General features: G+C 51.0%; 1 protein-coding gene across 2 annotated transcripts in view; it reads right to left on the bottom strand.

Moving 5' to 3' along the window:
• Positions 1–18709, bottom strand: part of LRP4 (LDL receptor related protein 4) — a 53482-nt gene extending 34773 nt beyond the window's left edge. The window contains exons 1-8 of one of the 2 annotated variants that reach the window (XM_027562460.1): positions 18543–18709; positions 4443–4589; positions 2929–3045; positions 2255–2368; positions 1756–1872; positions 1290–1418; positions 928–1047; positions 176–301 (exon numbers count right to left, since the gene is read on the bottom strand). In XM_027562460.1, coding sequence (XP_027418261.1) covers positions 176–301; positions 928–1047; positions 1290–1418; positions 1756–1872; positions 2255–2368; positions 2929–3045; positions 4443–4589; positions 18543–18594 — 922 coding nt within the window. In that variant the 5' untranslated portion in view covers positions 18595–18709. The remainder of the gene's footprint in view (positions 1–175; positions 302–927; positions 1048–1289; positions 1419–1755; positions 1873–2254; positions 2369–2928; positions 3046–4442; positions 4590–18542) is intronic. The other variant, XM_027562459.1, reaches the window with a different exon arrangement.
• Between the last annotated feature and the right edge of the window lie 5802 nt (positions 18710–24511).

Genomic DNA, 24511 nt, shown 5'->3' with positions numbered 1-24511 from the left:
ACCTGATTTGACACTGGTAACTGAGACAAGCAGGAAGAATCCAGGCCATGGGCAAGACTTGATGAAAGCATCATGTTGGCCCGACTGGAGAGGCAGCAGTAACACCCTCTTTCCACCTCCTTGCTCCAGACTAACTACGGGCTAAGGGGCCTGGGGCTCTCCAGGGAGACCCTACCCGTGTTCTCACAGTTCTCTTCATCGCTGTTGTCCGCACAGTCGTCCTCCCCATCACAGCGCCAGGACAGACGGACGCAGCGGCCCGACCGACAGCGGAACTGTTCCGCTGTACACACCGAGGTGGCTGGGCAAAGCACAGGGCTGATGAAAGGCTGACCCCGCTTTAGCCTGAAGCCCCACCCTGCCACCCTAGGCTGCACTTTACGCCAGCACCCACGCCACTTATTTTCCTAAGATTTTTTTTTTTTTTTGATGTGGACCATTTTTCTTTTTGGGGGGCTAAAGTCTGTATTGAATTGTTACAATGTTGTTTCTGTTATGCGTTTTGGATTTTTTTGGCCAGGAGGCAAGAGGGAGCTTAACTGCCTAAACAGGGATCAAACCGGCACCCCTGTCTTCAAAGTTAAATCTTAACTAAAGGACTGCAGTGAAATCCCTTTGACACTCTTCTTGACACCAGGGTCACAGTTGGTCTCTATGGCATCTCTGTGGGAATCAAAAAAAGGTGTCTTTTCCTCAAGACATTTTACTGCCATCTGCTGGAAAACTGCCGTGATGACTATATAGATCTAGAGAATTATGGAATAAATAAGTCTACTGGGGGACTGGCATCCTTTGGACCTAGCACCTTTGTGCAGTGCCCAGCCTACACGACTGTACATGGTGGACCTGTCTTAACTATCTTGGAGCTTTATCAGAGGTGGCCTGTCCCTGCTTCCGGCCCAGACCTTGGCACTGCCCCCCACTCACTGCAGTTGCGCTCATCAGACTGGTCATCACAGTCCGCGTCGCCGTCACAGCGCCAGCCCGCGTTGATGCACAGGCCACTGTCACACATAAACTCGCCAGAGCGGCAGGGCTGGTGGGAGGCTGGGGAGACACGCCAGGCTTCTGTCTTAAGCCAGTCTACACACACAGCGTCCCACCGTGGACCAGGAAGCAACAGCCCGGGCACCCTGGCTCCTCCAGGTTGGCCCCATAGGGAACCAGGGACTCTAGAAGCTCCTCTCCTGAGCTCCTGCCCCAGCTGGCAACCGGGCCTCACCCCCGCCCCCCCAGGAGCTCCTCCCAGCCGGCCTCCCCTCCTCCACCCCACTGGCCAGAGTGCTCACAGCAGTCAGACTCGTCCGACCAGTCTCCGCAGTCGTCATCACCATCGCAGTGGTAGATGTCGAGGATGCAGCGGCCGTAGGCACACTGGAACTCCTCCAGGTTGCAAGGGGGTGCTGGCACTGCTGAGGCTGGAAGGAGGGCAAGGCGGGGAAGGGCACACACTCAGGCCCCCTCAGAGGAGAAGGGCCCGGACTCCTCCAAGGGGCCAGGCCCTCAGACACAGAAGTTTCCTTGGGCGTGGCCCTGATACACGCCCATTTGCCAGAGGACCAAAGGGAGGCCTCCCTTCTCACCTGGGGCACCTGTTCGCTCCCGGCCCCGCCCAGGAGGAGCTGTTGCCTAAGAACCCACCCTCCCGCCGGCTGACCTGCGCTGTCCTTTCACTCGTCGGCCTGGCCCTCAGCCCACCGCATGGCGCCCTCTGCCCCAGCCCAGCCCGGCAGCCTGAGTCCTGGGGCCACTCACGACAGCTCTCCTCGTCGGAGCCGTCTTTGCAGTCGGTGTCTCCGTCGCAGTACCAGTGCTCAGCAATGCAGCTTCCATCGCTGCAGCGGAATTCCTTGTCCGAGCACTTGCGCATGTCTGGGGGGGTGGGGAGGGGGGTACACAGTGGGACAGCAGTCCTGCAGGAGCCGCACCGGTTACCCTCCGGTCATCCTCCCTAACTCCCACCCTCGCTGCCCCCTGGGAGTCTGACCCAGGCCCTGCAAGACTCTGTGGGTTCGGTATAGACTCCTGAGGGGAAAGAAGAGGCTCTGGAGAGACTGGCCTCAGGTTCCCGTTCTGTGGTCCCCGGGGTGTCGGGCCCATCTCCCCATCCTGCTCTCCTCCAGCTGCTCCAGATACCCAGGCAGTTCAAGGGTTGGGCAGTGCTAGGGCCCCTGAGGCTCTTGCCCCTGCCTCGGCCAGGCCATCCACCAGCCTCCCTGCCTGTCCCCCGCCGCCCCCCTGGAGCACCGCTCACCACACTGCTCATCACTGTTATCGCCACAATCATTGTCACCATCGCAATGCCACAGGCTCCGGATGCAGTAGCCATTCTGGCAGGGGAACTCGTCCTCCTCACACTCCCGGGGGGCTGTGGGCACAGAGCAGTCAGCGCCCGGACACCCAGCAGGAAGCCTGGTGGAGCAGAGCAGCTCCGATACTGCCCTAGGGAGCTGGGGAGCTGGCTGTCCCCCACCTCCAGGGGGGCTTAGATAAGCTGAGAGAGGAGGTGGAAGGACAACAGCCAAAGACCACGGGCTGGGGCCTCATTTTCTTTTCTTTTCTTTATTTATTTTGTATTTATTTTAATTGGAGGGTAATTACAATATTGTAGTGGTTTTGCCATACACTGACATGAATCAGCCATGGGTGTATGTAATACACCACATTAACAAATTGAAAGATAAAAACCACATGATTATCTCAATAGATGCAGAGAAAGCCTTTGACAAAATTCAACATCCATTTATGATAAAAACCCTCCAGAAAGCAGGAATAGAAGGAACATACCTCAACATGATAAAAGCTATATGTGATAAACCCACAGCAAACATTATCCTCTATGGTGAAAAACCGGGGCCTCGTTTTCTGATTGAAACGCCTTGCCCCGCCCAGCCGGCCCTCAGCCGCCCAGCCCCGCCCAGCACTCACGACAGTCCTGCTCGTCCGAGTCATCCTCACAGTCGTTGTCCCCGTCGCACACCCAGGAGCGGCGGATACACTTGCCGTTGTCACAGTGAAAGTCGAGAGGGGAGCAGGTGGGCAACTCTGAGCCCCGGGAACGGGAGGGGAACAGGGGTCAGTCTGGGGCACTTACTCAGGCAGGCCCCATCTTTCCCTCTGGCTCTGTCTGAATTACGGTCCCTCCTCACTGGCTCCTCCAACTGCCCCTGGCGCCCACTAATACAGAACCAGGCAGAAACAGCAGCTAAGAAGAGAGAGCTTCCTCAGGGGTTCACAGGACAGAAGAGTCCGAGGAACTCAAAACCACCCGGAAAGCAGTGAAGGAAAGCATGAAAAGAGAAGCAAATGTATTCCGCACCCCGCCCCGCCCCACGCCGTTCCTCTTATTAAATAATGGCTGACACACCTGGGCTCGATGTCAAGTTCTAGAACTCATTACTTTTATCACACAAGCCAGTTACCCTCACCTAGCTCCAGGTTCTTCCGACTGTACAATGGGGATAATTATAACTGACTCAGAGAGGTCTTTTGAGATAATGCATATGAAAGTGCTCCATGAAAGTGAGCCATTTACCACCATCGCAATTAGCTAAACTGGTTAGGGGTAATAAGGTCCGGGCTATAGCTTCACTCTTACGAGACTAATTAGCCTCCCTCAGATGTAGGTGCTGCCGGGGTGGGGGCCACACCCCAGAACCCAGACACGTAACTGGCTCAGGAGCAATACTGCTACACGTCCAGGACGTGTATCCAGGGCACCCTAGCCTGTGGCGTACGTTATCACACTATGGGAAAGGGGAGACTTAACAAGAATATAAAATTTCTTACCAAGTTTATGTTATTTAAAAAGGTGGGATTACACAGAATACCAACGTAAGAAATAAACAGTCTGCATCCACGTATAGTGTGCACATTTAAAAATACACAAATATGCATCACAAATACACACGCACACAAATACAGAGATCTATTCAAGGCTGTTTTTTCCTGTGCTTGTTTAAAGTCTCTGTTTTATTGGCTATATTGGGTGTGCTCAGTCGCTCGGTTGTGTCTGACTCTTCGTGACCCCATGGACTGCAGCCCGCCAGGCTCCTTTGTCCATGGGGATTTCTCTAGGCAAGAATACTGGAGTGGGTTGCCATGCCCTCCTCCAGGGAATCTTCCCAATAACCCAGGGATGGAACCCAGGTCTCCTGCATTGCAGGCAGGCTCTTTACCATCTGAGCCACCAGGGAAGCCCAGGAATACTGAAGAAGGTACCCTATTCCTTCTCTAGGGGAGCTTCCCACCCAGGAATCGAACCGGGGTCTCCTACATTGCAGGCGGATTCTTTACCAGCTAAGCTACCATTTATTGACTATACGTGTGTGGAAATATGGGAAACAGGGGAAGGTTGAAGCCATACACACTGTGAGGAAACCTCCCATCTGTTTATATCCATCACCCTCCCAAGAGCCCGGGGCAGGGGGAGGGGTTCTCACTACATCCGTCCTCATCGCTGTGGTCCCCGCAGTCGTTGTCTCCATCACACTGCCACTGGGCAGGGATGCAGGTACACTCTCCGAGGGCGCTCACTGCACACGTGAAGTGGCTCCGACCACAGGCACACTCGGGGCTGCTGGCCAGTCCTGGGCAGAGAAAAGAGGAACCAGTGAGGGCTCAACTCCCACCCAACCAAAACCCATTCCAGGTGGGGCAAGGTAGAGGAGCCGAGTCTAGGGGCACTGTTACCCAGGAGGTCACGGAGACAACTGCGGGGAGATGTGGATGACGTCATGGTGCCGTCCCCCTCCTCTAGGCACAAACAGTCCAGAAGATACTGTCTGACTTTGGGCTCACAGACGGCCCAGGTCTCCCCTCTATGACAGGGTTTTCTGCACACCCGCAAAGGACCAGAGACAAATGACGCCAATTGCAGGGCTACTGGTCCCGAGGAAAGGGAACCAGGGACAGGAGGCCAATGCACAAAGGCTTCCAGGTCCTTCCCTCTGAATCCAGGTGGCTTTATGGATGCTTTTGCCTCTATTCAGGACCCGGACGCTGAATTAAAATGCTGGCGCCCCTCTGGGGATGAGAAGTCACACCGAGGAGCAGGAAGCAGCAGACACTGCCGGGAGTCCTACAGTCAGAGCGCACCTCTAAGGGGGGCGACCAGGAGAAGGGGGGACGGGATACAGGGTAGGGGGACCAGGTTCCCCTGGGGCAGAGCGACTGGGGCCAGCTGGGGCCTTCCTGTCTGTGGGCCTGGCCGTGGCCCGGAGGAAGGATGGCAGGGGCTGCCCCGCCCCCAGCCCTCACTGCACGCAGCTGGGCTTCCCTATTGAGCATCCAGCTATCTGCCTGGCCAAGTCCCATGACCGGCCGCTGCGCCCCCTCCCCAGCGTGCCCAGCAGGATGCCCTGGGATGGCGTGTGAATGGCTCGGTGCCCCCGCTCCAGCCTCAGCTGGAACAAAGGGTTCTGCCAGGGTCACTCTTCCCACCCCCCACACCAGCATTCATCTAACCCGCTGGGCTGCTGCAGCTGGGAAGGATGGGGGCCACCTCTCCCTTGCTCATCTCCCCCACTTGCTTTCTTCTCCTTGTCCTCCCCTCCGCTGGGTGCTGCCCTCGGGCTGGGCTGGAATGGGGAAGGAGTCAGCTCCCAAATGCCACCCCGCTTCCTTTCCTATTTCCCGGGGCCCAGCGTTCCTCTCTTGGCTCATCTCCTTGACATCCATCATCACTTCACATTATATTCCTGGGGCCAGCTTTAGGGTTCAGGGCCCAGAGTGAAAGGGTGGATTGCTATTCCCACCGAAAGCAAAGGACTGCTGTTCCCTAGACCCCTCCCTCTCCACATCCACCCCCAGGACAATGATAAGCAGAAAGCAGGGGTCCCTAACCTGCAGATGGATGGGGGGGTGGGTGGGCAGCCTTTATGATCTGTGAAGCTCTGAAACTACAGGCAAAACGTATGTCTCTGGAGTGGAGGACCACAGCTCTCACCCCACCTTCAGCGGAGGACTTGCCCTCACCTTCCACATGCTGAGGGAATTGGCTGCCCGAGAAAAGATGCAGGACTTCCTGCGGAAGCCACAGGAATCCATCTGGGAGAAGCTGCACATCTACTCCAAGGCCAGTTCGCCTGTCTCTCCAGGTCTCCCCAAGTGCAGGACGGAGAAACTTTTCTAAGTGTGATCAGCTCATCACAGCTATAAGCACTGTTTTCGGGGACTCTGGCTGGGATGGAAGAGCAATAACTAAGTATTCCAGAGGACTCCGTGCCATGGGGCTCACCAAGACACTGACCCCCTTTGCGGGGAGGAACGATGAAGAGCAAGAATAGGCTGCCACAGTGGTTTCCAGTGAAGGATGTTTTTTTCTCCCTGGGGGGCATTTGGCAATGTGTGATGACATTCTGGGTTGTAACTGGTGATGCGGATGGAATTCAGAGGATAAAGGCCACAGACGCTGCGGATGGAAGTCAGAGGATAAAGGCCACAGACGCTGCGGATGGAAGTCAGAGGATAAAGGCCACAGACGCTGCGGATGGAAGTCAGAGGATAAAGGCCACAGACGCTGCGGATGGAAGTCAGAGGATAAAGGCCACAGACGCTGCTATTAGTCCGCAAAGTACAGAGCTGCGGCTGCTGCTGAGTCGCTCAGTCGTGTCTGACTCCGCGCGACCCTATAGACGGCAGTCGGCTAGGCTGCTCCCCATCCCTGGGGTTCTCCAGGCAAGAACACTGGAGCGGGTTGCCATTGCCTTCTCCAATGCATGAAAGTGAAAAGTGAAAGGGAAGTCGCTCAGTCGTGTCCGACCCTCAGCGACCCCATGGACTGCAGCCTTCCAGGCTCCTCCGTCCATGGGATTTTCCAGGCAAGAGTACTGGAGTGGGGTGCCATTGCCTCCTCCGAACATACAGGAAGGTGCCTGCAAACAAATAAGTTATCCGGCCTAAAATGTAAATGGAAGGTTGAGAAATACTGCTAACCACACAGAGCAGGGAGCAGGGCCACACCAAGGAGGCGATCAGGGTAAGGGGGTGAATGGAGAGGAGAAGGCATGGGAGGGAGGGGAAGAGGAAAAAGCTCTGGACCTGGAGCGGACAGAGCTGGGACCCCTGACCAGTTGTGCTACCTTGTATTAAGTACCATAGTCCCCTTAGCTTGGTATATAAAAAAGTCACAGACTTAGATGAGAAGATGAATGTGGGAGAGGCTGATCCATGCCTGGGCACACCAAGGATGCTCCAGAAGTGCAGGCTGGAGGTGTGGGGACATGAGGATTTGGGGGCTAGCTTCTTTTCTAAAAGGCCTTGAAGCTAAGAACCTGAGTACCAGGATCATGGACAGCAGCATCTTAGGCTACATGCAAGTCAGAAGAAATCCAGGCTAGTGGTTAAGAATTTGCCTGCCAATGCAGGGGCACAGGTTCGATCTCTGGTCCAGGAGGATTCTCCAGGAGGCGGAGGAGCTGGGCCTGTGCTCCAGAACCACTGAGCCCATGTGCCTAGAACCTGTGCCCTGCAAGAGAAGCCAGCGTGATAAGAGGCCCGCGCATCGCAAGGAAGAGTAGCCCCTGCTCACAACTTCACAACTATTAGAGAAAAGCCCCCACACAGCCAAAAATAATTAATAAATAAATAAATCTTAAAAAAAAAAAAAAAGGAATTCAGTAGGTAAAGAAGAGCCTTCAGGGGATTTTTTTTTTTTTTTTTTTAGCCTCCCCAACCCCCTTTGGCTGAGTGATAGCAGAAGTCCTGACTTCCCCCTGCAGACTTGGAAACAAAGCATTCCATCCGGTGGGCATCAAGTTGGTTGTTGAAAAGGCACGACTTCCTGCCTGTCAGAGCAACATCTGAACGTTGGCATGTGAAGGTCAGGCAGCCGGCGACAGGCAAACTCTTGGCTTGGGTGTTCATACGGTAAACAGACACATTATCCTCCAAGACTCAGCTCTTCTGGACAACTGCTGCCCCTCTGGGATCCTGGGAGGTGGAATTCTGCCTTTTTACTCGAGTCCTGGCTGTGATCATAAAGGACAGCTTTTAACCCTTTTTAACTGAAAGAATGGTGAGTGAAGAAAGGAAACAAATGACCGCGGGTGGCAAGACGCGGTCTTCATTTCAAGAAGGGTTCAGTTAGAGCGCTCCCCGGGGCTTCTGGCCTTAAACACTATTTCCCAGCCACGTTGCAAGTCTGCTTTGGCCGTAGAGGGCATGGGACCTTAAATTTAATGCTGTTCAACAAGGAAAAGATCTCTTCCCAAAGTGTTCACTATCCCTGATCATCCGGTAATCCAGCTTTTGGGATACATGTTACTGTGCTCATAGGGCCTTCCTAGGAGGTTAACTCGAATCTCAGCCATGTTACCTACCACTTTCTCACTGCTTTCTTCAGAAAGAAAGAGAGACGTCCACCTGCTTATACTACCAGATACTGCGGAACATGTGAGAGAACATAGATTCCAGAGTCAGAGAGGCTGGAGTTCAAGTCCTGGTTCTACCACTAACTCTACAACTTTGAGCGAGTTAGTTCATGCCAGAGTCTCAGTTTCCTCATCCATAAAATGGGAATAACAATAGTTTTACCGCAAAGGGTTTTGTAAAGATCAAAAGAAATAATCTGGGACTTCCCTCGTGGTCCAGTGGCGCAGACTCTGCAGTCCCAGTGCCAGGGGCCTGGGTTTGGTCCCTTGTCAGGAAACTAGATCCCAGTGCCACAACTAAGACCCCGTGCAGACAAATATATAAATAAATGCTTTTTTTTTTCTTTTTAAAAAATGTTTTAAATTTTAAAAATCCATGTAAACTTCTTAGCAAAGGGCCAGCACACACACACAAAAAAGGGCCAGCACACAGCGAAAGCTTTATAAAAATACAGCCACCACTCACTGAATATTTACCATGTGCTCTCCAAATACTCTTCTAAAATACTTTTCTTATGCTACATCACTGAAGGCTCTCAATAGTCCTGGGAGGTGTCTGTTATTATTATCACCATCTTACAGGTGAGGACTCTGAGACCCAGGGAGGAGTAGTCTGTTGACAAGTCATACAGATACTAAGGGTTGGAGCCAGCACTCACACACAGGCAGGTCAATTCCAGACCCTCTGCTCTTAATCCCCTCATGCTCCTGCCTCCCAATACATGGTATTGCTATTATGAGAGTTTCCAAATCTCTGAGATCCAAAAAGGGAATTGGTAATACTGGAATTTCCGAGTCCTTCTTTCTGCAGTCTCATTTAGCAAATGCACAGACAGTTTATGGATTTCAAGCAGTGACCCCTCCTTCTGGCTACTGCCAAGGCTAAAGGCCCATTCCCCTTGCCCTAAGGTCAGGTAGCGAAGCAAGGAGAGTATGGAACCCTAGTCCCCTGAATGAGCGCCTCAGTATTGTGTTGGTCCAGAAAAAGGCAGGACTCCACACAACAAATGATTAAATTCCGCGGCTTCTCTTAGCAGTTTGCAAGCCACTTTTGCACACACACTTGTGTTCTCATTTAATCATTACAGCCGTACCCTTTTAACAGGTAAGTCATCTGCTTTGGCCGAGGTCATAGGTTAAGTAGGAGAGCCAGGAGGGCAGCCCCATTCTGATCCTTAGACCAATATTCTTCTGTTACTATGGTCTCAGCATCCGGACTTTCAGTAAAGCTTCTCACTGAGGCACACTCAAGTTGGAGAGGCACTGCTCCTCACCACCTCACAGAACGCTCAGCTCAGGAGGGACCACACCTTCCCGGAGGCCCAAGGTGTCCAGTGACTATACACAGCTACAGAGCAGCTTTTTCAAGTTGAACAAGAAATGAGAAGGCTTAAGGGCTGTCCTATGAGTGTAGGGATATGACAGCTCTCGCAGCCTGGAAGTGATTACAATGGGAAAGGGAGAGAGCATCACTCATATAAGTGAAGGACGTTTTTCTTTTTTTCAAAAATATTTGTTTGTTTGGCTGTACCAGGTCTCAGTTGCAGCATTTGGGATCTTCCATCTTTGTCACAGCATGCGGGTTCTTTAGCTGCAACATGCGGGATCTAGGTCCCTGAACAGGGATCAAACCCAGGCCCCCTGCCTTGGGAACACAGGGTTTTAGCCACTGGGCCACCAGGAATGGTTTTCTTAAACACTGTTCTTTTCTCCAATGCTGTCTTCTTTTCTATCAACTGGCAGCCATGATGAAGATACAAACCTTATTTAATGAGGATAAGTTGTTTGAAATGACCCTAAACTACACCCAGGCCAATCAAGAGACCAATCCTTGGGCAGGTTACTCAGCTTACTTGGGCAGTATCTCCCACTGAAAGGGAGGCCCGTGCCGCAAGACAAAACTGACATAACCGAAAGGGGTAGCAGCCAAAAGCCACATGGAAATGGATCTGGTCTCACCCAAGAGACACCTGGAGTCAGGAGAGACCCGGGTTTCTATACAGCCATTGTTTGAGAGGACAGACCTTGCACACACACACAAAAAAACTCTGGAACCAATACCAAACAAGGAAAATGGTTTAGAGCAGGAGGCCAGGACGTGAACCCTTTCCTGATGCTGCCCAACCTGGATCCGTGGAGCCTGACTTAACTGAAAGCGTCTGCCCTGTGCCCAGGGGCCCCTGGTGTCTCCTCTACGGCAGCACTTAGCCCACTGTGGGACCGCTGTTCTCCTACTAGACCAGAAGTCTCTTGGCAGTTGGAACTGTATGATATGGAGCTTTGTATCTGTATTCAGTGCATCGCTCAATGCTTGCATGTAGTATGGATCATATAAGTTTGTAAAATTTAAAAAAAAAAAAAACAAATTCCTTGAGAATCCTGTGAGAGCTGAAGTCAGAGGAAAAGAGGAAGCCCAGAACATGAGTAATAAAAGTGGTTATTTCCGACTTACCCTATACTCAAGAAAGCAAGAATCTTCTTTTTAAAGAGGCTACCTACTTGTATCCAGGCAAAGTTTAAGTTCACTCCTTTCTCCAAAAAGAGTTCCTTTCATTTGCTGTGTTATCAGGCTGAGTTACTGACGTCCATAACTTTCCGTATCTCTGTCTCTTGATCCCTAGAGGCCAATCTTACCTAGTTTGAAAATCTATCTGATAAACTCTTCTCCTTGAGGGCCCTCTCAAAAGTGACACCATGAGACACATGACTATCAGTCCCAGCAAGTTCAGTCCTCTCTTGCCAGTTTCAAACACAGAAAAGAAGTAAGATCAGCTTCCAAAGTTTTGAGGCAGAAGAGCATAGTGTCAAGAACACAGGAACATAACGAAGCTAGTTACTGGCCATCGGACCTGGGCATGTTATTTAATTTCTACCTTAGCTTTTCATTTGGAAAACTGGGATAAGAGCCCCTACCTCCCATGGGTGTTATGAGAATTGAATTAGTTAATTCATAAAAAACCCTTAGCATATACTAAGCTCTCAATAAATGACGGCGCCTACTATTACTTTTACAGAATCTGACTCACTCAGCCTGTCTTATCCAGCCACCCCTTGATTAAGCCCTAATATTTCAGGGCTTGAGACGTCTAAAAACTCGACTGTCTGCCAAGCTGCAGTGCTGCTCCCACGTGTTAAGTTGGCGGCGTAAGTGGCCTCAGGAAGAGACGGGGGAGAGTCCTGTGACCACGGTCCCACTTTACGGCCCTTCTCTGGGGGAGCTTGAAGTACATGGCATCCTTTATCCTTACCTAATCTGTCATCATCCAATTCCTAGGAGGCAAGCATAGACAAGAGCATTTAGAACCTAAATTTCAGAGCAACTTAGACATGGATTAGTTTCCTTTTTTGTGAAATGGGGGTGGTGGTAGTACCCATTTCATAGGGTTGATAGGAGGTTTAAATGAAATAATACATACAAAGTACATCATAGCAGCTACTTTTTGTTGTTGTTGCTGTTAATACCACCATCTCCATCTGCATCTTCTCTCTCAACCCAGTAATGTAGCTGTGTCTCCGTATAGGTCTTCAGAAGTCTCCTCACCCTGCCCAGGAGCTCAGTCAACAAGACTCCACAAATCCAGCAGGGCTTGGAGGCGGCTGTGCTCACTGAGAGGCTGCTCAGAATATTGCTCTCCCCTCCCCCTACATCTCAAAACCCAAGGCCCACAGGATAACACATGGCTTCAAAGAGCAACAAACCACATCTCCTGGGAGCTTTTTAAAGCCTCCCTCCATCAAAAAAAAAAAAAAAAAAGCACCCGATAGGTAATTCTTTATGCACTGGGATTCTCTGAGAAGATGAAGACTGAAAACAGAGAGGAGAGGTCAATCTGAGATAAAACAGAGACCAGTCCTGATCAGGGTCTTCTGGTTTAGGATAGATATAAAAGAGTCTATTCTAAGAGCCAGTGTGGATTAGAGGGTTAACAGCTCAGGCTCTGGGTTCAGATCCTGGGGCAGTTACTCACTAGCTGTATGACAGCAAATGGCCCAAGCCTTACCTTCCCGTCTGTAAGACAGGAATCTAACAGAATCTTCCTAGTAAGGATACGGTGAGGAGTAAATGTGATAAAACATGCTAACACTTATCACAGCGCCGGCAATACAGAAAAGAGATTCACCAGTGTTAACTGCCCCAGAAGTCCATTTGTCATTTTTGGACTACATGTCCCAACTTGCTATGCAAAAATGGTCGCCAGAGATCACTCCCAGAGGAGCAGAAATTCTCATTTGGGGGAGGTATATTTTAAAGCCATTCACTTTTTTTCCTTCTCTGAACCTGTGGCTGAAATTTCTTGTTTAAACAGCAGGTAAGTGTGGGGTTGTGGGGAGGGGGGAGTGGAAAGAGGAGGAACCTCTCCTTTCTTATTTGCTTTGTTGCTGTTGTTGCTAAGTTGTGTCCGACTCTTTTGCGACCCCAAGGACTGATAGCCTGCCAGGCTCCTCTGTCCACGGGATTTTCCTGGCAAGCATACTGGAGTGGGTTGCCAGTTCCTTCTCCAGGGGATCTTCCCAATCCAGGGATTGAACCCACGTCTCCTGCTTGGCAGGCAGATTACTTACCATTCAGCCACCTGGGAAGCCCTTCTTATTTGCTAGATGTATGGCTATTAGAACCCAGCATCTGTATTTGATTTCCAGCAGGCCGTAGTCAACCCAACAGAAAAACTATCTCTCGTCCTCATCCAGGCCATGGTGACAGTCGGCTCCCCAGGCTGGGGCCAAGGAGGGGACTATTCGGAGCATTTCCCCTACCCCTTGCCCTGCAGGCCGGGCAGGAAGTGGAGCAACTGAGCAAGGAGAGATCACTGGAGCTCCTTCCAACCTCGAAGCGTCTTTGCTGCTGCTGCTGCTGTGTTGCTTCAGTCGTGTCCGACTCTGTGCAACCCCATAGACGGCAGCCCACCAGGCCTCCTGTCCCTGGGATTCTCCAGGCAAGAACACTGGAGTGGGTTGCCATTTCCTTCTCCAATGCATGAAAGTGAAAAGTGAAAGTGAAGTTGCTCAGTCGTGTCCGACTCTAGCGACCCCATGGACTGCAGCCTACCAGGCTCCTCCGTCCATGGGATTTTCTAGGCAAAAGTACTGGAGTGGGGTGCCATTGCCTTTTCTGAGAAGCGTCTTTATTTCACTGCTAATCAGGTGTCTCTCTACCCTGTACCTGCCTGGCCCTTCACCCAGATGGGAGGCGGTGGGGGACCCTCTCCTCCACCAAAAGGTTCTAGGGCCAGGAGCTTCCCCAGCCCCAGAAAACCTCCAGTGATAAATCATGCAGCAGCACCTTTGTGCTGCCTCTCCGCCAGATGGGAGGTTTGCTCCCAGGCTTTTGTTTCCGGCTTTGCTCGCAACTCCGATCCTCCCGGCTCTGCACAGAGGTGAGGGGGGAGCTCCGGTGGGCTGTGTCTGGGCTTGCAGCGAGTCCCCGGCGAGGCTTTCTTCACTGGGGCTTGGGCAGCGCCCTTCCCCTCCTCACTCTAACCTGAACGAGCAGGGAGCAGGGTGTCAGGGCAGCTGGTGGGCGATCCACTCAGCTGTGAGCGAGGATGGGAATGCCTACGTGCCGTGAAAGAATGAAGTTTGCTCGGAAGGGCGTAAAAGGTGCCCAAGGGCACCAAGGATGTTTGCTTCTTGCTAAATCAAAAATGCAGAACAGAAAATGGAGTCAAAGGACTGCCGGGAAAGCCAGAGGATCAGCTCTTTTGAACGGCTGCTCTTGGCTGCTCTTGGTTACGGTCAACTTTCCGCAACTCCCCCGCACCCCCCCACCCAACCATCACATCAGTGGCACCAACTTATATGGAAGAAACAAAGACACTACAGGGGTCAAACTCGACGGGTGGAAAGGCCGGGGGCTGGGTCATGGGCTTGAGACTCCAATCTGTTCTCCCTGCATCCCGACAGGATTCCGGATTGAAGACAGTAGTCGTGAAGGAAGGCAGCCCCACAGCGGCCCGGCCCCCAAATTGGGGCAATTACTACCTTATGAGCTCTGGGGCTTGTCCTTTCCCAGGCCAGTGGGAGGAAGAGCCTGGAATTCTGAATGCTTGCAGCTCCAGGAGACCTCTGCCAGCACCTCTCACCCCGGGTCACAGCAACCTTAGGGCGAGATGGCTGGCTGCAACCCCGACTACGGGGATGCTCTCAGAGGAAAGCCCCGCCTCCCAGGCTCTGACCCAGGGGAACTGAGTCAGAGTGAGCCCGCTAGACTCGCAGCAGAGCTCCACAGACTTCTTTTCTGAAGTGTGGATAGGAGAGAAATATGCTTAAGTTTCATTAGATGTTCAAGGGGGTAAAGAAAGGGCATGATCTTAAAAAAAAGAGAAAGAGCAAAAACCAGCTTAACTGAATGAAGGGCTGAGCCTCCATTTTAGCACAAGACACTGCAGTTTAACTACTTGTTTGCCTGATTCCCATAGCCCAAAGGTGAAACCCATCTCTAATCCATTTCTGCAAGCACACTAGCAAACAACCAACATTTATCTGTGGGACTCTGTGCTGAATGGTTTGAACGTCCTATTATCTCATTTAATTTTTACAGGATCCTTGCATGATAGTTTATTACTATTCCAGCCCTTTCCTTACAGATATGAACCCTGAAGTTCAAGGTGATCAAGTGTTTTATACAGGATCACCAAGACATGGTGGAGCCAAGATTCAAACTGCCTGCGCTTCTTGATCATGGAGCTGTGCATGCAGGGATTAGATTAGCACTTGACAAATGTGTGTCCAGGGAATGAATGAACAAATGAATGGGTGCAGAGCCCAGTTCAGGGAATGCTCCTGAGTGTGCTGGGGAAAAAGAACCTGACCCTGTCAGCTCGAAGCTGGAAGGAGAGTGGCAAGCACAGGCATTCATCAGAGCTATTTATAGGGCCAAACCCTGGCTCTGCCAGCCAACCAGTCATCATGAAGTCTTTCCTGGGACACTGAATCCCACCAGGCTGAGAAAGGGAGAAAGGTTTCCAATATTGAAGATGAGATGGTAATCCAGACACAGTCTGGGGCCAGATGCCCCATGTCCAGACAACTGTGATAAAACTCGTAGTAAACTGTGTCAAGGAATGTAGAGACCGTGGTTGGAACAGGCTAATAGACCTAGTTGGTCACGGGCATGGAATGGTCACGAAATTATGAGATGTGTCCAAACACAAAAAAAGACAAGACTACTTCTTAGAGTAGTCTCCAAAATTCTGCCCCTCTTTTGGAAGCCCCTAGGATTGATCCTGCCTTCAAAGGAGAAGCAACATAGCCAGCCTCTCGCATCTTCCTTCTTCTTAGGGATCAAGATTAGCAGTCAACCCGTAGAAAGAACGAGAAAGGCCAGTAAAACATCCTGTCCTCTGTAACGTCCTGTGTTCTCCGCTGGCCCAGAAGATGGGAAAGTCCAACGTGCTCAGTATCAGACATGGCCTTACTCAGTCGCCTTGCACCTGTCATTCTTAATACCATGTGCCAGTCCCAAAGATGTTATCTGATACTCAACAGGGGACAGAAGAGGAAATCCAAAATCAGCGACAAGCCAGGCATCTTTCACAAGCCCAGTAAGATCAGGGACAAGGTCAACAGAGCACCGTGACAACACCAGACAGAAAGGAGACCAGTCTCAGCTCCACTCTTTGTCACTCAGCCTCACAATAACCCTCTATGTACCAAAACTTACCTGGAAGAGATCTCCAAGACAAACAGGGTTTTCGCTCTTCAAATGGTGGTGGATTGTCTGAGGTCTCACCTCAACCCTCAACAGGAAGATACCCAGAGCTATTACCAGTTATCAAGTTTCCTTCCAAAAATCTTTAGAAGTATTACACAGGTTCAGGCCAATCCCACAGGCTCTAGGAAAAGTCCCAAGTACTAGCAGCATCCAAATAAGTGCCTTGAATTTTAGTGTCTTGAATTCATTCCTAGTTGAGGTCAGATCTGTCTAACTGATCGACTATGACACACTGACTTCCCCCTTGAGCCCCTGGAACATAGGTATTTTTGGTTGAGTGACTGCTCAGTCTCACTGGTGAACCATGAATCTGTCTCTTCCAAGCCTCCGAGGATGGCACAGCAGCAGGCTAGGCAAAGTTTAGATCTTGGTGCCACTGAGGGTCCTTGGGCACATACACAGAGAGCCTCCCATGCCTTGAAGTTTCCATTAAATATCTTGACCTTGAAAAGAACCCGAAGAGTGACCAAGAACCCTCCTATCCTTCTTTTGTGAAGCACAGAATATACACAATTTTCTACCCCGGTTCTCAATGCAGATGTAGTGTATGCAGTTTTGACAGCTCTGGAGCAATAAAATCCTCTTGGCCAGTCTCCCCCGGAACCTTCCAGCTCCCCTTTCCCTAGGGCAGAAGGCGACAATCTCCTCTCTGGCTTTGTTGGTATCCGTTTTAGCGCCCGCCCCACCCCCCCTTTTTTTTTCCTTCAGTGCCATGCCATTTCCCTTGATCTTTTTCAAAACTTCCTCCAGGGGGCAGGGAGGAAAGCTCCCTCCTCTTGCTTCGCAGCCCGAAGGGGAAAAGCCCCCAAAAAGCATAGCTGTCCCTTTAAGGGGCCCATGTGGTGGGAAGAGCAGCTACATTCCTACCCTAGTAGGGCCGCTGTCCCGACACGCCAAAGAGGCTACAAATAACCTTCGAGGAGAGAACCCCGGAGGGGGAGAGGACAGTCCAGAGAGGAACGTGGTCACCGCGCTGCTACTCCGAGAGGAAGAGTTAAGCGCTCGGTGGGCTTAGTGTGGGCATGGAAAAAGTCACTGAAAACCCACGGGTTGTCTAAATAACAGGCAGAGAACTCTGTTTTGGATTTGGGAGGTAAACCAATCTTTAAAACAAGTGCTCAGGCATCTCCACGCCCTGCCAGGCAAGTTCCGCAATCTGCACTATTTCCACACGCGCTCCCTTTACGTTAAAGAAAGAATCGGCTAGGAGGCCGTGGTCTCCAGTCCCCATCACTCTGAACCCCGTCCAGCGCCTCATCCCGGCGGCGGGGGGAGACTGGGAAGACTCAGATTCCACCACCACCGTCTCCCCACCCCCCCACACCTCGGTTGAACAGAGGTGGGTGAATAGGGTTGGGGTTCAAAGATCAAAGTTCTTTGATCTTCGGGCACCAACTAGAGGCAGCTGCTAAATCACGGGGTGCACCCACGGTCGTAGCCGGCTGCCGAGAAACAGATTCCACCGGAGCCGTCATCGCACACAACAGTTGCGTTGGGGCACCAAACAAGTTATTAATAAGGAGCAGATGAGGCAGCAGTCCTCTTGCCATCCCTCCAGCTCCCCCGAGGGCCACCGCGCGGGCCGGGGGCTGGGGTGGGGGGCTGCCTGGTAAGGTTCGGCGACACCCGCCCCCCTGTCCCAGCAAGGACGGATCTGCGGGAGCCTTCCAGCAGTTTCTTCCCTCTGTCCCTCTGCCCCCTTTTCCAACCCTGTTTCCCCCTCCCCCTCCTCCGGGAAGGATCCAGGGCAGGAAACTGATTGGTCACAGCCAGGAGAGGGAACCCAAAACACCACTAAGTGGGGATGCTGCGAGCGAGCAGTGCCCGAGGACCCTCGGCGGGAGCGTGGTCCGGAGTCCGAGCAGCTGCTCCTCGAATCGGGAGGAATCCCCTGAGCTCAAGTATTCAGATTCCACTGGAGCCTCTCTTCTCAATCCTCCTGAGACCCCCCTACACCCCGGACCCTGGAAGGAAGACTATTTACAATTTGTGTTTTAGCGACCATCCTTCCCCGCCTTTCTTCGCACACATTCATTCGCACCAAAGACACAGAGACCGTGGGTCAACCCGAAACGGGAAGCACCCCAGCTCTTCAAAGAGCAGCGAGGAAAGGAGGGGGCGAGCGCCTTGGATCTCCCCCCGACCCCCTCCCCCCCCCCCCCCAACACACACACCCTCCACCCAGCCTGGCCCAGACCCGAGCCCGGGGAGCTCCTCGGTCGCCACTGCCCCATCTCGGGCTGGAGGAGTCGGGGGCGGGGGGGGGGGGGTGGAGAGCTCCCGGTCCCTTTCCCCGGCACACGATCTCCGGGCGAAATGCTTGGAGTGAGAGGGCGAGGGGCTCTCAGGCCCCAGCCCGCGCCGTTCAGCTCTCGGAAGGTTGAGTCCTGCAGCGGCCGGAGCCCGGGGACAAACTTTCCCGGCTGGCGGGTGCGCGCGAGCGCGGCGGCGCCGCTTACCGTGTGCGCAGAGCAGGGCGCCAAGCAGCAGCGCGCCGCACGGCCGCCTCATGGTGCCGCCGCCGGCGCTCCCTGCCGGCCCGGGGGTTCCGCCGGCTCCCGCGGGACGGCGCGCCGGAGGGTATCGGCGGAGGCTCCCCGCTCAGGGGCCGCGTCCCGGTCCACGGCTGCGGGCGCGCCCCGCCGGTCGCCTCCGGCTTGCTGCTGCCTCCAGTGCGGGCCGAGCCGAAGCCGCCCCGCCAGGGGACCGGGAGGGGGGTGTCCCGGGCCCTGCCGCCCCGCCCCCAGCGCCGCAGCCCCCGCCACCGCCACCGCGCCTGGTCCCGCCCCCCGCGCCGGCCCGGCCCCTTCCCGCCCTCGGCCCCCGCCTCCCGGTCCCCGGACCCCACCCGCCGGCGCCTCCAGCGCTGGCCCAGTTCCTCTGCAAGCCACCCCCACATTCCTAGCCCTCGAGAGAGCCCCCCCACCCACCCCACGCACTGTCCCCGTTACTACTGCTCGAATGTCCTTAACTTAAAAAAAAAAAAAAAAAGGGTGTCATCGAAGCGGCAACTCTCGGATCCCCGCTCACTTTAGTTCTGGGCCAGAGTGGTGCACCCAAGCTGACCCGAGTCGCCTGGACGTGACCCCGGCCCCTCTACCGGCCCCGAGTCCAGACTTTATTGATGTCTCAGGATACGCAAGGCTTGCTAATGCAGAATCCTCTCAGGCTTTACGGACATCAAACAAGGGCCATCAGGAGGCCTGGAGTGCTGCATCTTCACTAGCGTTCCCACTGTCAAAATTCCTTTTCTGAGATTTTTCTCCGCCCCTGCCCTCCCTCCCGCCACCCCGGCCCCCAGTCTAGGCAGCGCTGTTCGAGGGCTAAAGAATTCCACGACCTCCCCTTTTCATGTACTCATTTCCTGAGGTGGTTGTCTGGGTCCTGTCGCCCCAGCTCAGACGTCCAGAATTGGCCAGACGTAGTTCCTCCTCGCTGTCTTTGTAAATCAGCGTGGTTAGCCTCTTCACCTTCTTTGACTTTCTGATCCTGGCAAGGAAGGAAGGGGGTAAGGAAGTTAAGTCTTTACTTGCAGTGGTATCCTCTCAGACCTCAGCCTCCTCCCAGCTCCAGTCTCTAGAGCCTTCTAGCAATATTTAACTTTGGGGTTAGTATATAAAGTTATAAATTTCTCTCTTGTCTTTGCTTTCGTGGCCTGTGCCTCTCTCTAGCATATATTAATAATATGGATTAATTTTGTTACCACCTTCCATTTTCTAGGTTGAATCTTGTCCTGCTTCTTTTGTCCAAGTCCCTGACGTCCTTCGGTTTGGTTCAGTTGCTTAGTCGTGTCCGACTCTTTGGGACCCCATAGAATGCAGCACACCAGGCCTCCCTGTCCATCACCAACTGCCAGAGCTTGCTCAAACTCATGTCCATTGGGTCGGTGATGCCATCCAACCATCTCATCCTCTGTTGTCCTCTTCTCCTCCTGCCTTCATTCTTTCCCAGCATCAGGGTCTTTTCCAGTGAGTCAGTTCTTTGCATCAGGTCACCAAAGTATTGGAGCTTCCTTAAGGTCCTGTATACCATTTTTCTATCCAAGCTAGTATGACAGCAGTTTCTGCCTTTGGGTCATCAGCGATTTTCTTAAACCACTTTCCTCTCACTAGTAAATAGAGTCAGAAAGCCCCAAATACCCCATGTTAGCCGAGGGGAAAGTAATTTGGTACAGTGCAAAGAGAATATTAGATTTCTCCGATGCATTGGTCACCATTTCATCCTTGCTTGTCTGCAATTTTTCCAAGGATTTCACTTCAAATTATCATCTTTGACCAAAGCTAACATTAAGTTCGCAATAGCAAGAAAGAAATGCGGTATTCACTACTTCTTAGCCAGTATTTCTCTATTCTGTTTTGCCTGAAATTTTTACACAGATGAAATGTGGTTAAACTAACGTCACCATGGTAACTAACACAGGCGTTTTCTGTGTGTAGTTCTTCTTGCTGTCTGATGGCGGCAGTCGAGTCAGATCAGGTTTACTTGATCTTACTGCTGGGAAAACAGTCAACCTTTAAGACCTGTGTCATCTTAGCCTAAAATCCAAGGAGAAAAAAGTGAAAAGTAGAGGCTGATTCTCAATCCCTCTCCCCACAACATTTTTGATGCAGCTTTCATTGGTCTCAGGGTTTCAGTATATGTTGTTTATGAAGGCTTGCTTTTTGACCTATTGAGGAAGACCTCGTGATTCTGGAGGCCATATTTTTTTTCCCCCACATGAAAACTGAGGACATGTGGTATAATGAATACATTTGTCCCAAAAAATCCAGAACAGGCGGTCACCATACTTTCAGTGTCAGGGGCTTAAGAATTTATAAACAGTTTCCACTCTGTATTCAAAAGACAGGTTCCTTTCCAGAAGGCATGATTTGTGTTGTTTTTCTGGGAGCAAGGAGGCTGGCTGTCCCTCTCTGACTCAGGCTCAAGAGACTGCATTTTCTGTGTGCATCCCAAGCCCTCCTCCTCCATGGTTCGGCACAGTCCTGGTGTACAGAGCCGTCCCCGGCTGCTGTGAGTCACTGGGAATATCAATGGCTAGAAACGAACTTCGTGCATGGTCCCTGGCTGGGTCACCCCCTAGAGTGAGTTAAGTCTTGGCTGTCAGAAACTGCTCTTGTGCCAGGAGGGCTAAGCCATATTTATTTTTACCAGGCCTCTCAGACTTTCTTGTTTGTAGTGAGAGATCCTGAAGAGCATGCTAGAATGTCTCCCTTTTATTGTCCTCTGGGACATGCCCCTAGGAAAGTCATAGGGGATTGCCAATTCCAGAGGGGGTCTCAGAGGCATTGGTTTCCTCAGAAACACCACCCCCATTTCCTTCATCCTTCTAGGACGGACCAGGGGACTGCATTTCAAAGATCAGAATATTGCCTTGAATTAGACCGTCACTAAATGGCCTTTTCAAAGGACACACAGGAAGTGCTACAGAAACAAAATAGAAATGGGCATTATTTTGATCCATTTGGGTTGGTAGAATCCTCCTCTAACCCAGGCATCATTCGACAACCTGAATTCTAAAAGTAATTCTTCTAAGAGGCTTGACACTTCACACTTTAAACCAGTGATTCTCAATCAGGAATGATTTTTGCCAATATGGGGCAATACCTGATGACATTTTTGGGAGCAAGTATTACTGGTGAATGATGAACAGAGACCAATAAGCAGGATATCTCTCCCCACAGCAAATAATTATCCAGCCCAAAATGTTAATAGTTCTGAGGCTGAGAAACCTTGGTTAAAAAAATTAAGAACATGAGTCTGCAAAAAATTGCTCCATCTCTGGACTCACGTTCTTGTGTGAATGGAGGCGGGAGATCTTAAAGCTATAAAATGGAAAACAAGAGAAAGCACAACTAAAGGAGCTGAAGAGTCTATACCTATCTGTCCAGGGTTGGCTATTACTAGTATTAACTCACCTAGTGGGGGTATTTATTATGAGTATCTTATGTCCCAGGCACTGTAGAAGCAATGGTAACTAGATATATTGCGTCCCTGGAACTTAAAGTCTATGTTGGGGAGGCTACAAGTATACAGAGGCATTAAAAGAATAATCTCACAAATGAATTTAAAGCTATAAATGCTATGGGTATTCAAGGAAATGGACAGAGCCTGTTTAGATTTGGGGGTTCAGGGAAGGCCTGTCAGAGGCACTAACACTCATGCTGAGTAAGATTCACAAGACTAAGAGTGGATGGGGTGGGTCTTCTAGGCAGAAGGAACAGTATGTACAAAGGCCCTGAGCCAGGAAAGAGTCTGTAGAGTTTATAGAAAAATATCAGTAACTTTTTAGTAATGGGTATGCTTCTATCTGGGCTTCCCTGGTGGCTCAGCAGTAATGAATCCGCCTATAATGCAGGAGACACGGATTCGATCCCTGGGTGGGAAAGATCCCCTGCAGGAGGGCTTGGCAACCCATTCCAGTATTCTTGCCTAGAGAATTCCCAAGGACAGAGGAGCCCGGCGGGCTACAGTCCATGAGGTCCCTAAAGAGTCGAACACGACTGAGCAACTAAACAACAACAGCAGCAGCAAATGCTTTTATCTGGGTTCAGGGAGCTACTACCAGAGACCAGAAGAGAAAGGTATAAAGAAATAGTCCAGTTTGTATTTCTATGCTTTCTTTAATTCCAGATGCTCCACAAAACCATTTCTAGCGCCAACACTTTTCACATTCCAGGTCAACAGTAGTATTTGAGTCAGGATCTGAGTACCATGGCTGATACAGTTCCCTGGTGTAACTTGAGGCACATGCTGAAAAATGGGACTTCCTAGCACAGTTTTAAAAAATCTCCTGAAAGCTTGATAGTCACACACCTGACCTGATACATATAAATAGAGCTTTTGCAGCAAACGTCTCAGTACATCTTGCTAATTTCAGCGGCCAAGTTGAATGTAGAATGGTGGATAAACAAATGGACCAATGAATAAATACTCATTGGTAACAACCGTGACTCAAACATCTCTGTAAATGGTCTGTTTCACACATGCCCCTTATAATTCATTTTCTACACAGCAGCACAGTGACTTCCTAAAAAACAAATCAGATCATGTTATTACTAGGCTAAAAACCTTCCCATGCTTCCTACTCAGAATAACGGCTGTACTCAGAATAATGGCTGTACTTCTCACATGTTCTTTGAGGTCCTTCATGAGCTGACCCCCACTTAATTCTGTGACCACCTTTCCCCTTGTTCATTCTGCACTAGCCACACTGGCTTTCTTTCAGCTCTGCAACACACTACCATTTCTCACAACTTTTGCACAAGCCATCTCCTCTACTTAGCATATTGTTTGCCCAGACCCTTCTATGGCCACTCTCAGCTCAGTGTCATAGCCTCAGAGCTCACCACACTACGTGTGCCTTGTCCTTACTCATTGCCTTTACTCTGTTTTATATCGGAGATTGAATAAGAATTCATGGAGATGGGGCCATTTTGCCAAAGTCTTATAGGATGTGTAAGAGTTTGCATGGGTGCATGCTCAGTCTCTTCATTCATGTCCAACACTTGTGACCCGATGGGCTCCAGTCCACCAGGCTCCTCTGCCCATGGGATTCCCCAAGTAACAATACTAGAATGGGTTGCCATGCCCTCCTCCAGGGGATCTTCCCCACCCTCCCACCACCCACCGCCAGGGGTTGAACCTGAGTCTCCTGCATTCTAGGTGGATTTTTTACTGCTGAGCCACCAGGGAAGTGTTATGTACAAGTTTACTAGGCAGAAAATGTGGAAGAGGTACATTCTAGGTGGAGAGAAGAGTTTATCCCAAAGCAAGAGGGTGTGAATGAGCTCAGTATGTTTGGGAATAGTGAGTAGGAAGGAAGGTATGGCAAGAGAATTACGTGTGTAGGAAAGAGTGAATGGCATAGTGGCTGGAAAACTAGATTGGAACCAGACTGTGAAGGAATATATGTGTCTGCATGTTAAGGAATTTTGCTTCATCCTAGCAATGGTGAGTCAGCAGTATTTTCAAAGTAAGGAAGTAACATGGTCAAATTTCAATTTTAGAACAATAAACTCTGTGACAATATAGAAGATGACTTGGGGGAGAAAAAAATAGACACCAACTGCAGCTTTTTGTCCTGAGATTCTAAACTTTGGGAACTTCCAGTTCATATCCTGAGTTTCTTTAGTGATTCCTAGTAGATTCCCTTTCATCTTCCTAAACTAGTTCTCTTGTCTATAGGCAGCATCCTCTCTACGCCTGTTGTGGAGTTAGTTGCTTTTTTTCTGGGTATTTCTTAAGCTATGATGATCTGTCACATATAGTATTTAGGTGTAGGGAGGAGATACCAATGCTGTCTGATTGATTTTTAATCTTCTCAATGATGCCTCGCCGTTTGCTGACCTCTTTATTTAATGAATTTGTTTCATGAATTGGTTCCTGTGAGGCAATCGTAAGTCCTATGGATTGGATGGCCTTCATTCTC

This window comes from Bos indicus x Bos taurus, chromosome 15 (assembly GCF_003369695.1).
Source record: "Bos indicus x Bos taurus breed Angus x Brahman F1 hybrid chromosome 15, Bos_hybrid_MaternalHap_v2.0, whole genome shotgun sequence".
In the NCBI taxonomy this organism is placed as follows: domain Eukaryota; kingdom Metazoa; phylum Chordata; class Mammalia; order Artiodactyla; family Bovidae; genus Bos; species Bos indicus x Bos taurus.
This window is presented reverse-complemented; position numbering and strand designations above follow the sequence as displayed.